Source organism: Coccinella septempunctata, chromosome X (genome assembly GCF_907165205.1).
Source record: "Coccinella septempunctata chromosome X, icCocSept1.1, whole genome shotgun sequence".
NCBI lineage: Eukaryota > Metazoa > Arthropoda > Insecta > Coleoptera > Coccinellidae > Coccinella > Coccinella septempunctata.
Window position 1 is genome coordinate 2,686,614 of NC_058198.1, and position 18,493 is coordinate 2,705,106.

General features: G+C 37.9%; 2 protein-coding genes across 5 annotated transcripts in view; both read right to left on the reverse strand.

The window, feature by feature from the left end:
• LOC123322145 (myosin light chain kinase, smooth muscle) overlaps window positions 1-18,493 on the reverse strand; it is a 235,247-nt gene that overhangs the window by 138,517 nt on the left and 78,237 nt on the right. The window lies entirely within an intron of this gene.
• The window catches only part of LOC123322147, a 36,894-nt gene that overhangs the window by 3,016 nt on the left and 15,385 nt on the right, over window positions 1-18,493 (reverse strand). For both annotated transcript variants that reach the window (XM_044910000.1, XM_044910001.1), the window contains exons 2-4: window positions 4,604-4,770; window positions 4,364-4,500; window positions 2,957-3,133 (exon numbers count right to left, since the gene is read on the reverse strand). In XM_044910000.1, coding sequence (XP_044765935.1) covers window positions 2,957-3,133; window positions 4,364-4,500; window positions 4,604-4,770 — 481 coding nt within the window. The remainder of the gene's footprint in view (window positions 1-2,956; window positions 3,134-4,363; window positions 4,501-4,603; window positions 4,771-18,493) is intronic.

Here is an 18,493-nt window from a genome sequence, read left to right on the forward strand (position 1 = left end):
GGCATGAGTTTTGGCTTAAATTGCGATGGAACTATTGCTGTTGCAACGCCTACTCATTTTCAATCGTTGATGCATTTCCCAACTGAATCCACACGTTGGGTAGGGTTGGGGGGATGGATCACTGTCGGTTGTTATTGAATTTTGTACCGAATTTCATTGAGTTACTTCCGGTAGTTTCCGATGAGAAACTAGCAGCCAGAAGCTGCCCCAAAAATTGCTTTATAGAGTTTTTAAACATACATTGATATGTAATCAGTGTGGAATATGATTCAACGTTCTGTTAGATCATCAATCAAAAAATGAATGCGAATTATGCAAGAGATAATCCATCAAAAAGTTGAGGTTGCAGTGAATCTTGCCTCGTGGTGTTCAATAATTCACCATATATTATTCTCCTGTTGTGTCCTTCGATAATCACCCTCCACAAGGAATATTAAAGTGGCTAGAAGAAGATTAGTTGTCTAAATGACTTGAAGGGAAATCGATTGACCCGATGCATCGATTAGAATGTTTTCTTTTCATGAAGAGTGGAGTGTATCGAAGGGATGACAATTTAGGGGTATAGAAAACTTTCCGAGTTATTCACTTGCACAAACACTGCCTGAAGTTTCCAGAACTTGACTATTAAGGTCATGACAATGCATCTTCTTCAGTTCCAAGGCAAGCATGAACTTTCCGATGGCAAAATACGTATCCGAAGTCTGGTACCAACGACGAAATCGCGAATTCTTGAACTTTAGATTAATTATGGTCCATTCCCATCTGTTCGCTCCGAAATAATGCACCATCTGACTTTCCAAGGATGCATTATCGGAAATAATGGGCCAAAAAACGATGCAAATGTGTTTAGCTATCAGAGTAGCCATTCAGGTGGACGAGGATGAAGCTTGTTAAACTGGTTTTAGTGAAAAACATCCGGGGATTGAATGATTCGATATCTTGGCTGTGGATATACGACCGAAGCCATCAAATTGCCCCCTCAAACAGTCATCTCTATATATTTGACGATCGAAAAGTGAAAGTTGATGGATTTCGAACGATTTTCGCAATAACTGCCAATTGATGGAATGGCCTATAATGAAATTCCGTCCAACCCACCTGGAGATGAAAACAAATTTACTTCATTATCACGCCCCAATGTCGTCGGGGATATTTATTCGATACGGGCTGCACATGAATTTCGTCCATGTACCAGATATATGTGTGCAACGCCATATAACAAGATAAACGAGACAAGAAGAAGATCGAAGCCCGTTTCGGCTGATAGCAAGCCTGCAATACGCCGAACCATTATTTACAATTCGACGTAGAAACAAATAAAATCCTCGTAGTACGCCCGAGATCCTCCTTGGGATCCTTACAAATCACTGCGAATTTTACGGTTCATTATTCGGGCATCTATCGGCACCACACCTCCAATCCACCCAAGACCCTCCACAGTTTTGGGAAAAATAAAATAAGAAAAATCCATCAATGACCAAATTATCCTCAGCAGCGAAAGACCTAACCATTTCTTCCCCGAAAAGTTAGATGGAGGAGATCATTTTCCTTCAATATCAGTGTTTAAACAATCAAGATCATCACTGTCTTATTGAGGAAATTTCCACAGATCAAAGACAGGATAAACATTGTGGAAATGTCAAACCACTATCCCATATGTCTCCTTCTGAGAAGACCTTTTGCATCAACCCCATATAAACATTACGCATTACCGCATGGGATGATATTTCATTTCCATCATGCGGAACTCTATCCACCAGAAACTATGATAATTACTTTCCGAATATCAGGAATTTTCGTCTGATGTCAGTTTCCGAGAATCGGTATTACGAACAGCCCAAGTCTTAATTGGGATCATGTGATGTTTTCCCCGTTGCTGGTGATATTTTCCTGGCAGATAGTGTGACGTGCTATCCAAATGTTGAATCAGTTGAAGTAATCCACAAATTAGCTAACAGATAGGGAACCTGCTCCCGGGTTCTGCTTGCATAGATTCCCCGAGCGGTTGAAGTTTCTTTGAAGTACATCAACATCCCCTTACGCATACAACAATATCGCCCTACCCTCCAATAAAATAATGTACGTATAAGGTGTCATGCACTAATTGATCGAAAAGTACACAATCCTACAACAACCCCCGATATTTCCGCCGTTTTTGGACCACAAACCGCTCCTCTACGCCGATGTTAACGTTGCCTGTACTGAAGAACACACAACCAAATTTTGGTCAATAATTTCTGAAGATGAGCTAGGGGGATGAAATCACCATCAATCCACATCTTCCCTCCAACAAAAATTGACGATATCGTACAGTTTTCGAAAAATCAATGGTGCGGCTAGTCATAAAAAGTGGCGTGTTTTATTAGTGACACATTGTACATATGCATTAGCACCCTGCTCTGTTGTATTAGTCACCCTTGATGGCGGCCTGCACAGCAACTCTTTCATTGGAGGAAGAACAAGTAATTTTCAATATCGATCGACTTATTCAACCTTTCATGAAACATTGGTACAAAATGGAGTGTTGGCCATCATTGACGACCTCTTGTAGTTGTTGAAATTGCACAGGATGAAATGCTTAAGGCTGTTCTTCAATCCATGATCATGTACCATATTCTGCCAAGTGTCTCTAATTTTTTTCCAATTTCCAAATAATGAATGGAAATTATAATTCCTACACAGTTTGACCTTCCCACAATCGAAATATTTTTCATTTATGAACTGAGCATTCTATAAAAACTGCTAATGGAATTACTCATCAATATTCCTGCTGAGAATCCATTCTTTGGATAGAGTTCATGCATAAAGTTCACCTCCAATGTGAGGTTCCCTGATAAAGTTTGCCTGTGTCCCTTGCTCGAAATTGGTTGTCTATCAATTTTATTTTCGTATATATCGAATATAAGTATGAAATTATGATCGAACGAATGTCGACTAGGATTAAAGATAGGCTCACCTAGATTGTTTTCTTGCTTAGGCATGTACTCCTGCATCTCTTTCAGTAATTTCGAAATTTCTTGCGAGTCCTTGACGATGCTGCATAGTTCCTCTTGGTGAAAATCTGGGGTTATCTGTTTACACAAAAGTATCTGACTAATTACATTCCCTAAATTAGATGGACCTGCCCTATTATCTGCAATACAAATTACAAGTTATTCACATGGATGGCAAAGTTAGTAATGTTGATACAAAGGTGCATAACTGATTAGATTTTAGGACAATATAATCAATTGATCAATTTGATGCTGAAGGAGCTATGAATCAACTGATATGTATACCATTTGACAAGTGAACAGTGGTTTCTCATCAAATAAATACGACCGCAATTAGAATTCTTTTCTGGATGTTGCCGAAATGAGATTTTTCAAATAATACTCAGACCTTGATGAAAACTGAAGGGTTCAGAATTACGTTATTCATAAACATGAAAGAAATGACAAATTCGACCTTAATTTCCGAAACGTGAATGGGGCAAGAATGGAAATTAATTTACAAAGAGCTTTGTGATTCACAAACCTGAAGTGCTTTCATTTCATTCGATCGGAATCAGACTGAAATTCAATAAGGGAACAATTCCAAAATGAGAATTTTCTCGGGGAACACATTCGAAACAAATACCGTCGGCATCCGAAGAAATTCTGCATTCGAAATTAGAATGCTCGAAAAAAAAACTATCTTTCATTCGATCAGTTATTTAGGAATGTTGCGTAGGGAGCGTTCTCTACAATGATTTTACAAAAAGTTCGAGGAATAACGATAAAATAGAAGTACCGTCCTGGAACAATACTCAACTCAACTCAGTATTTGAAACATACATCACAAAATTAAAATGATCACTATACGTGTTCCCATTTTAATTTCACCAAGTATATGAGTGGAGGTTGGTGGAATTCATTTCAACGTTAACTTCGATAAACAATTATAGTTGATATTGTGAACATAGCCACATAGCACGGTCTGGCTTTATTGCACAAGGCATTCCTTGATTATGTGCGATACCAGGTCGTGATTGGAAATTTCATCAAAGGAACGTAAATGTACCACCACATCCAAGAAGGGTAATCAATTTATTTGATGAAGAATTTTCACACCCCAATGAATTTGCTTGCAATGAAAAACATTTCAAAAAGTTTTTCTAAAAGGGCAAACTAACTTTTTCTGCCAGAAATGGATAGAACATTCTGGCTCAGAATGATTTGGTCATTCATGGATTTCATCACTGTAATAAAAAAATATAGAAAAATGACTGAGCAGCAGTCTATCAATTTCTGTCACCAAAATAAGGGTTTCTATTTAAAAATACTTTAATAATACATAATATAGTTTTCATAATGAAGGTTTTTTATGATATTTGGGTACTCACCATAATAACCAGTCATGTCCATTGGTATTATCTGAACTAGTCGATGGCACTTAGTGAGTTCTCGAAGAAACAGCTGTGACATAAAAAATAGTAGAACTAAGTGGGGATTATCCACCGGAAAACCCTCAGCCACTGAACTGAAAAACGACAAAAGTGAACATTAGATTGCCAAATCAAATACTTCAAGGGAAACCATTAGCTAATGTCCTTATGGGAGTGTAAACGATCTCTACGTCTCACCTACGTAAATGCGGTAGAATGAGTTGGCTAGTGTGTTTACAAGTTTCGACACACGTTCTTCGTAATTTCCTTATTTTTTCTCTCAATTCTGGACAGTCCCTTGGTTGTCCAATATGGATCAGTAGGTCGCGGAACAATGCCACTTGGCCATTTATGTCGAAAATCAACTGGAAAAACAAAATATGTGAATTATTTGAATTCAGAACAGAACATGGAACTTTCGATGATTTTTTTCAGAAAACTATTACCACAAATTCGTTATCTCCTCTTACACGACTTCATTCCTGCCAACTCCAACATAAATAACAATAGAGCGATTTGAAAAAATGATCAATTCAGCCCCACTGCGGTCCTGTGTCCCTCCGCATTCACAACAGTGGTTGATTTAGAATGGTCGGAAAATTATACGTTTTAGTTCCGGATGCAGATTATGGAGGCACCCCCAAAGCGTTGAAAGGATCATTTTTCCACAATGAGTTATTCCAGTTGTGAAAATATTTCTGAATTAGTCCAATTTGTCCGTTTAATGAAACTGCCGAAGACATCTGGGACAGGAGGGAGTGCTAAATTTTCATCTCTATCAAGAAGAATTTATTGGCCACCATCAGCATTTCAAATAGGTTATAAAAACAAAATACTATCCAGGACAGATACAATGAACAATTCAGCATAACAACCAAGATATAAAATTTTGTTCCCCAAAAAAAAAAACAGGATTTAGGCATTCCTTCTCTGCCAATAATAAAATTGAAAGAATTATTCCTTCAGTGGGACTATCGACTGCGCCACGCTGTATTGGAAAATGTTTTGTTAGGTGGCTTTATCCCTATCACAAAAAGATACACGTAGAGAATAAAGGATTCTTCTTATTATCAACCAAGAAAATGGGGCATATAATATTTCTCTTATAGGATATTGTTTCACGCTACAGAACGAACGTGATCTCAATAAACTGGGGAAGTCAATAGCACTAGCTGGTAAATGCATTGGAATTCAAATATGGACGTGTTGACATCCGAAAAATCCCGAAAAATATAGGGTCAGTTAAAAATTCGAACGGTTACACCAAGCTTATATTACAATTATTAAGATATACCTGTTTTATATCAACAAACACCTTACAGAATTTCAAAATTATTCCTGCAACCCCGACTGCGCGTGTTTTTGTATGACCCAGTATATCTCGAAAAACGGTTCGGACTACCCTATTAAAATGCGTTGAATTCCATTCACTTCCCGGTATGTTCCAACGGGAGGAAATATTTCCAGATATTCCTGTTGAATTTTTCAAGTTGTGTCGTAGCTTCCTGATTACGCGAATAATCCTTGAATATCAGAAAATTCAATTTATTCCTTGACTATGCAATTCCGCTCCTGATAATTCGTCAGAAGTGACCTATTTTATTCGCAATGCAAATGAAAAGCTGAATCACGGCCCCATTGCAATGGGCTTTGTATTTAGAGGGAAAAATGTGGCGCACAGCGGAATTACTTTTGTAACCTTCCATATTTCACGCCTTACGTTATCTCCAATCTTATTCTGCGGTATTGACGAAGGGGAGCACTAAAATCCGATTTCTCAATCACGAACCTGAGTAGTATGTATGTATCAACCCATAAATATTACTTTCATATCGCATTTGCATCACAAACTAATCAGAAAAGAATATTTCACAGATAAAAGAAGAGTTTTTTAGTAATCCTGACCAAGAAAAAAATTTCCATTGAAAGAGAAGTATTATGAAATGTACTTCTGTCATTCCAGCCTATTCCATCCCTGTACTCAAGACACAGGACTCGATGTAAAGTCTATTGTGTCATGCATATCCACAGCCATTCAAATCGACTATAATATTCTTTCTTCATTAATTGGAGTAGATTAGCTAGGGCTCTTCCTTGAATTGTATTATCCCCCCTGGATTGTGTGATGAATTAAATTCCTTCGGTGGTTTCTAGCAATTATCCTTGGATTAACAACACAATTCACATAGAATTCCTATGGTGTAGAGTGGAAGTACTGAGCATCTTAGATAATTCGGATAGAATGGGTAGCATGATAAAGCATTTTTCCGCATTCCACTGAATGTTATCGACAGCATGAATCGTTTACCCTTTCACTTGAGTCTAAGAATGATGAAAAGTCCAATATTTTAAGGAGAAGTGATTCACCTGTAATTTTCAGCATATTTTTTATACTGAGAATTTTCCTAGAGTGAAAAAAGATTCCAGAAAAGTGAGGTTGGATGTGCAGAAACTATTCCTTCTGTTTGAAAGACTTCCAATTTAACCGAGTATAAAGTGTTGAATTCGACAGCGCAATTCTCATCGATAATTTCCACTGGTTGTCTGTTTTCCTCCCTTTAACGAACTCTTTTACTGCATCATTTGATGCCAAATAAGTCAAATAACTCACTCGTTGAATTGTGTGTGCCAGATGTGATATTCTTAGGACTGCGTCAATAAGAAAGCGATTGAAAATGAACGTGTTATCCCGTGCAAATGAAATCTCCAGCTATCCAGCGAATTTTATCACGTGAGAAACTCCTAATTACGTTTTTCCACTACGAAACAAATATTACTTGTCGGCTGATTTCAAATTTTGCCAATTTTTAATCAAGTCTTTCGTATCGAAAGCGAATTTAAACTTTTCAATTACAACCGGCATCTGTGAAATTCAATCTCGAACGAATTTTGAGCCCCCGTCGCCAAACTAATTCGACAACTTCGTTCGTCAACGCATGTTTTAGGGAAATTGAAATATTCTGAAAGACTAAGCCTGAGAATTTCCTCGTTAATAATTCCGAAAACGGAATCGAGCGAGATGAAATATAACTACCCATTTGGGCTGAATTATGGATGTTTTTGGGAAAGTGAGGGAGGGAATTGGCATAGGTATGTATGGGCAGAAAAAAAGGGGAACTAACCCCTTACAAGACAGTGGCAGGGGAGGAGTGTGCTGAGCTTTGAAAGGCTACACTTAGCCACATAAATTTGAGACCATAAGAACACTTGCAAATAGGAAAAATGTTTGGTAGGTACATTAAATGAAAAATATTTATATAAATTTATATGAATCATAGGTAGTTCTGTGTACTCAGGAGGATCGTCAAATTAATCTGTCCTAAATAATCATTCTCACCTCTGTTAATTGACCGGATTCACAACCTGTATAATCAAATACTCCCATAACTGAACTTCTGATCGAATTGATCCCATACGTCAGTTGTCAGGATTATCTGTTCGTGTGGAAATATTCACGAGGTGTCTGAATATTTTCCGAGGAAATTCCAATCTAGAATCTATATACGCTCATAACTTCATCGTGAAAGCAGAAATAAGGTACGTATGTGGCGATATACGGTATCCCACACTCAAAATGGATTTGCTGTCCATCAGCTGCTCTTTAATATTTGAGAACCGTTCAAAATTTCATGAACGAGAGGCATGTACAGCCAGCAACACGAGAACTTGAGTCCGAATTGAGAGCTCATTGCAGATGTTGGCTGAATTTCTCATTGTTTGAGCTTTTCGTCATGAAAAGTGTGTTTCAACAATACCGCTTGATTCCCACATACAATTCTTTTAATTGACTTGGAACTCGTGAAATTCAACACCCAATTTTCGTGGTGAATCCAAGTGAAAACTGGCAGATCCCGAAGGAAAAATCATTCGTGTGACTAGTGTTGTTCACGTGTTTTGGTTGGGTTAATAATTTTATTACTCATAGAGTGAATAGGGTGCTAATTCAGGAAGACAGGCACTCCTGTAAGATACGAGTCAATTAAGAGTCATTTCAATCATGCGACAACATATCAACATATTTCATGACGTTGAGCATTATGAAAATTGAAGAAATCCCCCGAAATTTTAGCGGCTGAAAGGCTCTCAAAATAATGAATTCATTCATTATACTCTCATTATGATCATCTAATATACGACACTTAATTACGTGATACCTAATCTTAATTGGTTTATATCTTGGAGGGTACGGTTACCCCTTAACTTCAGCGAAAATAAATCGTTATAATCTCGTTTTCCAAGAAAGCGCAACACGTTCAATTTCTCGGAACTTCCAAAGGAACGCGATTCCCCCGAAGGCCGAGGAAAAAATTCTAATAGCACGCTATCCCACAAGCATCAATTGAACTACTATATATAGGAGAGATTTAGCGATTCAATATGCCCACTGGTTCATTCTTCCTACTCGGAATTCGTTCTGCAAATGCAGCAGCGGGAACTGTTATGGGAAATAATAATGATTTTCCATTCGAAAATCCGTCATAGAGATCGTAAACGTTAATACTTTGGCGATTCATTCGCTACTTTATAGGATAAAATCTGTCGGGATTTATCGCGCAAAATAATATTCGGCGCCAGGGAAATTTAATCTATCAGGGTATTATTGTCTAACAGCCCGAAGTTAATGCCCTTCATGAATGCTGCAATTGCATACATTGAAAGGAAGCTTGCCCTTGAGCGAAGATGGAGAAAGACGCCGATTTTTCGATAGGATTCATCAGTTAATTGCTCAATGTTATTCCACTTCCGGCAATTTCAAATAATTCCAATAATGAAACTTGGGAGATGCAGGCAGCTCATGAAATCTTTTTCAAGACCCACATTCTGTGAAATTTGCAGCGTTTTTCAGAACAATCAGACGTCAATTCTCGACGTGCTATCTCGAAGCCTCATTTACAAGAATGTAATGATCTTTAAATAAAAAAAAAACTAGGAGAACCGTTCTGCGACGATCAACCGTACAAAAACGATATTTCCAATTGGCAACTTTCATCAGTTTCCGTCTCTATTCACACAAACGATATTTATAACACTCCGAAATTCTTACGACTTCGACAAGACAGCCTGAACTTCCCTTCTCGCTTTTTTCCTTCGAGATAAATTGCCCAGAGGAAAAACCGCACCGAAAGACATTGAGCAGCTTGAGAATCTATGAAACATTCGAGATAGTCGCAAAAAACGTCGAATTTAAGTTTTGTTGGTCGAACTATTTCGCGTTGTTTGACAAAACGCCGCAATTTTGAAACGAAAGATCGTTATTCCCAGATTCATCGAAACATTTAAGATCACACTTTCCAAATCTAACTAAGAAAATTCAGAGGGTTAGGTTAGGTTAGGTTAGGTTAGGTTAGAATCTTGAAAAAGGGCAAAAACACATCTCCTGGTCATGACCATATCACAAAAGACATACTGAGAAAACTAGACCAAGAAGTACACGATTTCATCATCAAAATATACGAGTACTGCCTTTCAAATCACTACTTTCCAAAGGAATGGAAGACAGGGACTATCATCACAATACCTAAGAAACAATCTGATCAAACCAAATTATCAAACTACAGACCAATCACTCTACTTTCGAACTTGGGCAAAAACTTAGAAAAAATAATTTTAGATAGATTGAAAACAACTATGGGCAATAAAATTCCTGACTATCAGTTCGGCTTTAAAGACCATCACTCAACCATATACCCTTTGATAGTCCTAAGTAACAATCTACAAGCAACGAGACAAAAAGGAGGGAAAAGTGCAGCACTCTTTTTGGACATCAACAAAGCATTCGACAGTGTATGGCATTCAGGTCTGATTTACAAACTCTATACCTTCGATGCCCCTGACTACCTCACACGTATAATAATGAATATGCTTGAGAATAGATCTCTGAGAGTGAAGATCGACGACCAACTATCAGGCGAGTTCACACCAGAAAGAGGACTACCACAAGGTTCTCCATTATCCCCTTCTCTCTACAACTTATACTGTGCTGATATTTTCAACAGCGATCCAAAATATATTAACCGAAGATGCTATATGTTACAATTTGCAGATGATACAGTGTTGGTAAGTCATGCCAACAATATAAAAGATGCCATGGAACAACTACAAGCTTTAACAGACAAGACATCCTTATGGTTTAATAAATGGAGACTCCGTCCCAATCCATCAAAAAGCCATTTCCTGATCTGCAATCATAGATTAAGAGGTACCTCTCCGAATATAACACTATACAATCAAACAATCCAACCCAAAAATAGTGTCAAATATCTTGGAATCAATCTCGACAGTAAACTCAATTTCAACCTCCACACAGGATTAATCAAAAAAGCCACGGTTTCCAGAGCAACCCAATTCAGAGGACTTACGTATAAACAAAAGGGCATAAACCATAATACAGCTAGCAAAATATATAAAATGATCTGTAGACCTCTTGTTGAATATGGACACATACTATTCCTCAACAGCAGAAATCCAGTACAAAAAAAGTTACAAGTGACAGAAACAACAGCACTGAGAAAACTCACAAAGCTGAGGCACCCATCAAACCCTCTCTATAATCCGTCCAACAACCTCTTATATGAGACTACCAAAATTACTCCAATAGATCAAAGACTACAACTACTAGCTAAGAAATTCTGCAGGAATAAGAAAAACTTCAGCATTTTAAAACAGTTCTGCATTCAACGCGAAGAAAATCACAACAGATTCAGATACCCTGCTATGACTCTATGGGAGACACTGCAACAGATCAACAACGAAGACACCACAAATTAGCAACTAAAACTTTCTCAATTATATCTAAGGTTGTAATTTCACTCAATTAATTGTAAAAAAAAGGGAAAATTGACTCACAGGCTGAAGGACCTCGGTCGATGGCCATTTATAATAATGTTTACAATAAACTACTTTTATTATTATTATTATTATTAGACCTCTGAGTAGCACAAGTGGGGCTGATTTTTCATTCACCAACCTTGTAACCCGCTACAAATGAATGGGAAAAATTATGGGAATCAAGGGAAATTGTTGAGTGTTCCAGTAAGAGTTTTTTTTGATTTGATGGACGCTTCTTGAGCTACAACCTCGGCGCACTCAAATTAATGTTTCTCGATGCGGAAAAATCGCATTTTCCCATCTCTCTCTGGAGGCCCATATTTCAAGCATTTATCGAAGTTCAAACTAATCACCAAGTATCCTCCGGAGCGTACATTTCAAAGTTTTCGGATAATATTGACTCATGCCGAATACAAATGATTCGAACAATTTGACTCCCATTGTTCTAAGCTGCGGTTTGAGCTGCCGTAAAAGAGACTTATGGGATGATAAACCATTCCTCTTCATTATGGATGCTATGTACACTTTTACGAAGAGATGGAACTGAGCAGGACGAAAGTAGGATATATGGCAACCCAATAAAAATGATAATTCATTATAGTTGAGACCGTATTTTCCTTCCAAACAAGGCACCACCAACAATTGAAACTGCCGGCATTCATGTTCAATTCATAAACCATTAATGAAGAACCATTTTTCAAAAAAACCTTTCATAATGAAAAGTAGAACGAATAATGCAGCAATTTCATTTGTGTTGCACCTGAAGAAACTTTAATTACAAAATAGAAATACACGACAAACCTGGACCAAACATTAAAAGGACCTAAAGGATTCAGGTCCGCTCGGTACATAAATCAGGAGCCAATTTGATATCTTCCCATTCGGAATTATCGCTTCGCTTTGTGGCCCCGAGGTGGATTCCGAATTGAAACCAGCCCTATCTAGGCGACATTACCCCGTATGAAAATAGAATTCTTGAGAACCCCTCTTTTTAAACATCCACGGCCTTCAACTACCTTCTGGGCATCATTACATGAAATAGCTACGAGAATTATTTGCCTTAGATGCTGCAAGTTTGAGTGTTATGTGTGAAAGAAAGCACTTGAAAAACTTCTTTCCATGAGGGATTTGGTATATGGAGCGTTTGTGATGAGTGTACACTTTAAGTTCTCGTGTTTTCTGCCTGAGATTTCTACAGTTAACAATACAAGACGTTTTAATCAAGTTTACCGCAAATGAAAACATTCCTTGCTTGTAGGCGTTCCAAAATCTTCGTTGTTCATGAAATGGAAAGTTTTTCTAAGAGGAATAAACCCGTCAAAATATATTATGGCAAGTCAAACATAACCAAATTTAATATTAATCTCGTTTTACAGAAACTCCGAGGAGTTTCCAAAGCATTCGAGTTATTCATTCGATTCTACAGTATCCTCTCACTTTACGGCAAATGCAAAATGAAAATTACACCGTCAATCAGAAATTATGTTTTAAAGTAAATAAATATCAGGCATCCTCATCAGAGGAGAGTGCTCTTAATCAAAAATTTCTTGTTATTCATATGCATATGACAGGCAGAACATGGCCCTTGTAGACGAACAAAACCTATTTTTCAAATAGATACTGAACATCGCAATTAATACTCGTTTAAATTGTGAACTAAATGACTGGAAGTAATCTTGCAGTTTTGTCGACGAAACCTCGTTAAATGTACACACAGTCTGTTCAGGACAAGTTCGATATATTTCAAAGGATGTTTTTCGCATCTGATTTATGCCCTCGGTTTTTAGATCATGATGGATTTCCTCGTTCAATTCATCAATGGAAGCTTAACTATTCTGAAAGCTCGCTAACTAAATTCATTTCGAGGGTATATCCAATGACAACTGATCAATCTCTGGCGGTTATTGTTTATTTTCTTGGAAATATGAACGGAAAATGGGTAATCGATAACGCATTACCGTTAAAAGTACATTATTGAGTATAAACGAGCATTTATAATATATACATGCCAAAATACCAATACCATATTATCCTCTAACAATGAGCTTAAGTTTAGCGTGTAGGGGGTTGTTTTCGAGTATCCACGTTTTAGATAAAACTGACGTGCTCAGCGTCAGCTAATCTTCATATTTCGAACGAGAAGCTTTCATTGAAAACCATTCATAGTTCGTTTGAACTCTGGGTTTGAATGGAATCAACAACCGAATTCGGATCTTGTCACATTCATCCCTCATTTTGAGAGTTAATTTCCATCACACTGGATTACGTGAACCTTACTGGGGTTATGAATTATTCTAGAATTCCCCTATATTCATGTTACATCCCCTAAATGACACGTTACATTGAATCGGTGCAAGTTCTCGAATCGTAATGGGTAGTTTCGATGAATAAAACCGATTTATACTGTTTTAATGGTTATTCATTTTTTCTATCGATAATCCAACAAAAAAGTTGAATGACAAAAGAAGGCAGAGTCACGTTACGTTGGGATAGTAGAGTGAACCCATAAATAATTTATTGGTATGTATTCCTGATGAATATTGATACGTTGTTATTGAATTATTCATCCAAATTACGTCCGTGGCATAGATATTAACCAGACACTTCCCAGGTTTGTGGAAGCACCACCTTTGAACTGCCGCTGTGTGCCCTTACTGCACTAAAATCGAGGCAGCTCGTTTTGAGTCTCACCCTAATTACTCATTATTACTGAATCAATGCCACAGAGCAGGATGCGGCTCTGTTGTTATTATTTAATGACGTTTGAGATGCAAAGCTGAGGTTCCAGGAGAAGACAGCGGTACTGTCTGTCGTATTAGTCGCAACAATAGGGGTTGAATTTTTTGTAGAATAGTAAAAGTCGATGAGGGGGCTAGCGTGATATGGAAAATCAAGGAAATGATTCAGTTTACCTTCCCGCCCCTCTGAAGATGCCACTGTGAAAGCGAAACACGTGTAAGGGTTAAATAACTCGTTTTAATTATGAATTATCATCAAGTATCGGTCACATCAATCCAACATCATCTGAATGGCGAAAATGACGCTTCCAACTGACTGATCTTCATCAGATGTACGCCTCAAATCTATGATTGTAGATTTAAGGGTATTTTATTGCACTGCGACCTTAAGATCTATTTTGCCCCCGATCAGAGCTGTTCTAGCCATCACGTGGTCTATAGCTCGCCCTCCAATACTAGAGTTCTAATGAACTTCAGTATCTGGGTTAGATTACCTCCCAACTTCTAGAAGTTCCTTGTCCAAGGCATTTTTTGCATTGGCTATATCAATGGCAATGCATTCCTTCACCAGGTTCCCCAGAGTTTCCTAAACTTGAAGTAGTTGTTAGAAATACGCGATGAAGGAATCCGCAGTTCTGGAAATTTGTTAATTTTGAACTGATTGACTATAAATTGTCAAAATGATGATTGTTCAGCTTGAAACTGTTTAATAACGTTTCAGAGTGGTGAAACGACTGCAAAGTTCCTTACTTTCGTCATAATGACTTTTTTTAGTTGGGATTTTGAGCGAAACCCCCCAGTAGAAAGCCGCTGAATCTCATTTCGTTCAAATCGGATTATGTTTGTTCCATGCATATGTGCGCCTATTATTTTAATATATTCAGAAGGAGCACAAGATATACGATACTCATGGATGAAGGGAGAGGACCTTGATAGTTCTCTTTGAAGGGTATAGGATTTTTTAGGGATAATAGTGCGTTTTCCCATACAAAGAATGGGAAATGACCTTGACATGAGAATTTACATTTCTCCACGACCGGAAGTGAAATCCTTTCAAAACAAGTCCTTTCACGATCCTGTTAGGAGTTGGAAAAAGGGATACCTGATTTTGAATATGTTATGAACGTTATGGTTGTATACACAGTGATGTGTAAATGCGTCAGTTTCCTTTTCAACATCGAGGAAAGGAAACGTCGACAATGAAACAAGTTTACCAAATACACCCACGGTAAATAGGGATGAAAAATCACAAACCTCCTGATAAAAATGAACTACTGAGACACATGGCTTCAATGATTATATATCATTGTAGTTTTATGGGAAAAAACGATGAATAAATTCCGAATAGGATCTTCGTGGAAAGTTGTCAAGAAATGTGGAGAATTTCCCGTACCTTTTGAATCGAATGATTTACGATCAAAGGCCTACAGTGAATGAATTTTTCGCGCGAGAAGAATTTTCGTTTCAGTTGAACGCATGATTTGTCCGAGGTTACCCCATCCCTTTCTTCTTGTTGTGGAAGGCATTTTCTGTGCGAGAGGATGCGGAACTCTGCTGTTTCATTCCGTTACTTATCGGTTCCTTTCAAAAACAGCCGCAACGACATCGAATTAACTGGGGGTAACTTCCATTCGGCATGGTTGAGCATTTCGCAACTTTGTTACTGAGCCACCCGTTACTTCGTACTCAACTGAAAACAACCCCAAAGTTATGCCCCCTCATTGTGGGAGCCGGGATTCATTGGAATAATCATTTCCAGGAAATGTGTCCGATGCTACAAACACCCCGGAGTCGGTGGGGATATTTTCTGCACGGAATTTGTCAGCCACTTTTCAACTCATTCCCAAAACAACCAGAAACCTTTCCACGTTGAAATATTCCCTTTGTGAACTCGACAATGCGAGACGCCTGTCGATGAGAGATTTTTCAGCCGAAGAAAACGTATAGTTCAAGGGCTAGACCTCGGAATTGACCTTGGAATATCATGTGCAAGACCTGCATTTCCATTTCTGTCACAACTACTTTTCGCTCGTCAACAATACTGCCACATATGGAATGAAGTTGTCGGATTTGTATCAAGAAAAACTATTTCGGGAAAAACACGTCAGTTTACAGGGAAAGAAAATGGAGATTGGACTCTTTTTCAAGTTCTTAGCAGAGATAATCTTACAGATATCTATTTCCATCGGCACAAAAATATCTTCCAGAATGAAGATACCAGATATTTCAACATGTCCAAACGTGAGTTACACTGATGTAACCTGTTATCTGATCATTTCTGGCGCCCAGCCTTTCCAAACGTAAGACCGAATTTAATTCCTGGACTGATTCAGTCCCTCCAAGGATGAACTCTAGAAAATGAATCCTAGAGAATCCTTTAAGATCGCTCCAATCCATCTCCGGGAAAAAATCTGCGAACAATGAATTTACAATTCAATGCGGGATTATTAGAACCTATCTCATCTCGTGAAAACTGATCCCGAATACTTATTACAGTTCCCCAAAGCAATGCGCCTTTGGTGGGAGGACCGTCAACAACTTCCCCGCAATACAAAATTGAAACTAATACCATTTCGTCTCCTAAGCTTTCTATAACTGCTGGAAATGCGAAAGCTCTCTGGGGCTTTAAAAACCGCGTCTCGTTCCAAACTTTATATAATCGAAAATAAAAGGAGCCTCCGTGAACTCGCTGTTCAATTAGCGATATTATTCCTGGATAAATCTGTAAACAACATTTTAAAACGGATTCATTCTCATGCCCCGGTAATTATTGATAAACTTACGATTGCTGCACTCCCCGCCATCGTACAACTTTTGAAGTACGAAAATTTAAATTTCCGACTACGCGCCTTTGTTGAACGATGAAAAAAGCCCGTTATTTGCATACAGGGTCATGCGGTTTTCACCTCATCGACAGAAAATCGATGTTTTCGACGCAAAGGACAGGGGCTTAGTGTTCATATCATACTCTGAATATCTTGAATATTTCAGCGAGCTGCTCTGATTCACGTGGACACCGAGTTCTCAGAATTTTCGGGGCTTAGTTGGCACAACAAATCCCCTCGAAATGAATTTTAAAATGTACGAAGCTTCGTATCCACTCCAAACATTGGTTGCAAAGTGGTGCATACGCCCGGTACTCTGTTCTCCAACAATTTTCAAGTTAACGTCATAACCGATCACATCAAAGTCTTGAAAATTGTTTGGGCAAAGAAAGGATACCAGAAATTCATCGAAATATCACCCGGTACATTTTTTCTGTTTTCCTTGTATGAACATCTCATCAATTCTTTTTTATCTTATGTTCTCTTTCAGAGCTCCTCCTGCTGGAAGAAATACAACGTTCCTAACTCAATTTGTTATCCATAACCGAAGAATAGCAACAGGAAATATAATCTCTTCCACGCTCCAGTGTTTAATTCACCCAATATGACAACAAATAGAACCACGATTCCTCGAAGCGGATATGGCTTACGGAAATTGTTGATGAGTCTTCATAAGTGACAATGTGCTGACGTTAACACGTGAATAACATCCTTCTCGCCTTGTGAACCTCCACCTGTCTCCTTTATACTTAATGGCAAATTTTACCGAACATACTAGTGCGAACCTGAGACAATAAATTCGACTAGACTGGTTGACAACCATGCAAAACCAACCAAAAGACTTGAAGGAATCGATGGAATTCATTTCATCATGATTATTTCGAAATGGTTGGATTGGGCACCTCCAATACGAATTGAAATTCATCAGAAACGACATTTTTCATTTGATTTTCAATTCCCCGAGATCGCTGTGGAGTTCCAGAGTGCTCCAATTTATAGAAAAAACATTCCGTTGTTGAATCATGAAATATATTCCTAGGTGTATTAAAACTTCTTGTATTATTGTTCCAAATCTAACAGAAACTTTCCTTCCAACGGAGTTTAGGAAGTTATTCTTCCGAACTTGAATTGGCGATAAGGATTAGAGATCCTTCATAAAAGAAGTTTTCCATAATGATGAATTGGTTTGTTGGTTGAAGGAAAACACCGACAACTTTTTTCATTCAGAAAATTTCTATTCTCTCTCTCTCGAACCCCTAGATTCACTCAAAAGATACGTCTGAACGTGATATGAATATCACACATTGATAGCACACAAGTGAAAAGGAAAAAGGGACTTGGGGTTTGGCCCTTGTGGAAGTTCATAAATTTCCTGTAAACATTAGACATTTGGATTTCTACTGCAGAAAATTAAAACGTGAAAAATCCCATAAATGCTATCTCATCTCAAAATCCTACAGTTGAAATGAATCAGTTAATTTGTTCAGCATGGGTATGTACTACATATCCTGCATCCTTGCTAAGTAGTCCCTTCGATGATTCCACTTTCCCAACAAGTTATAAGTACAAAAAAAAGATGAATCAATTCGTTTCTGGTGATCGAAGGAACGTTCTGAATTCTCGATGAATTAAATGGATTCCTCGCCTCGCAGCAATGGAACCTGTGAAATTTTCAGAGGCACTTAATTCCAAGGTAT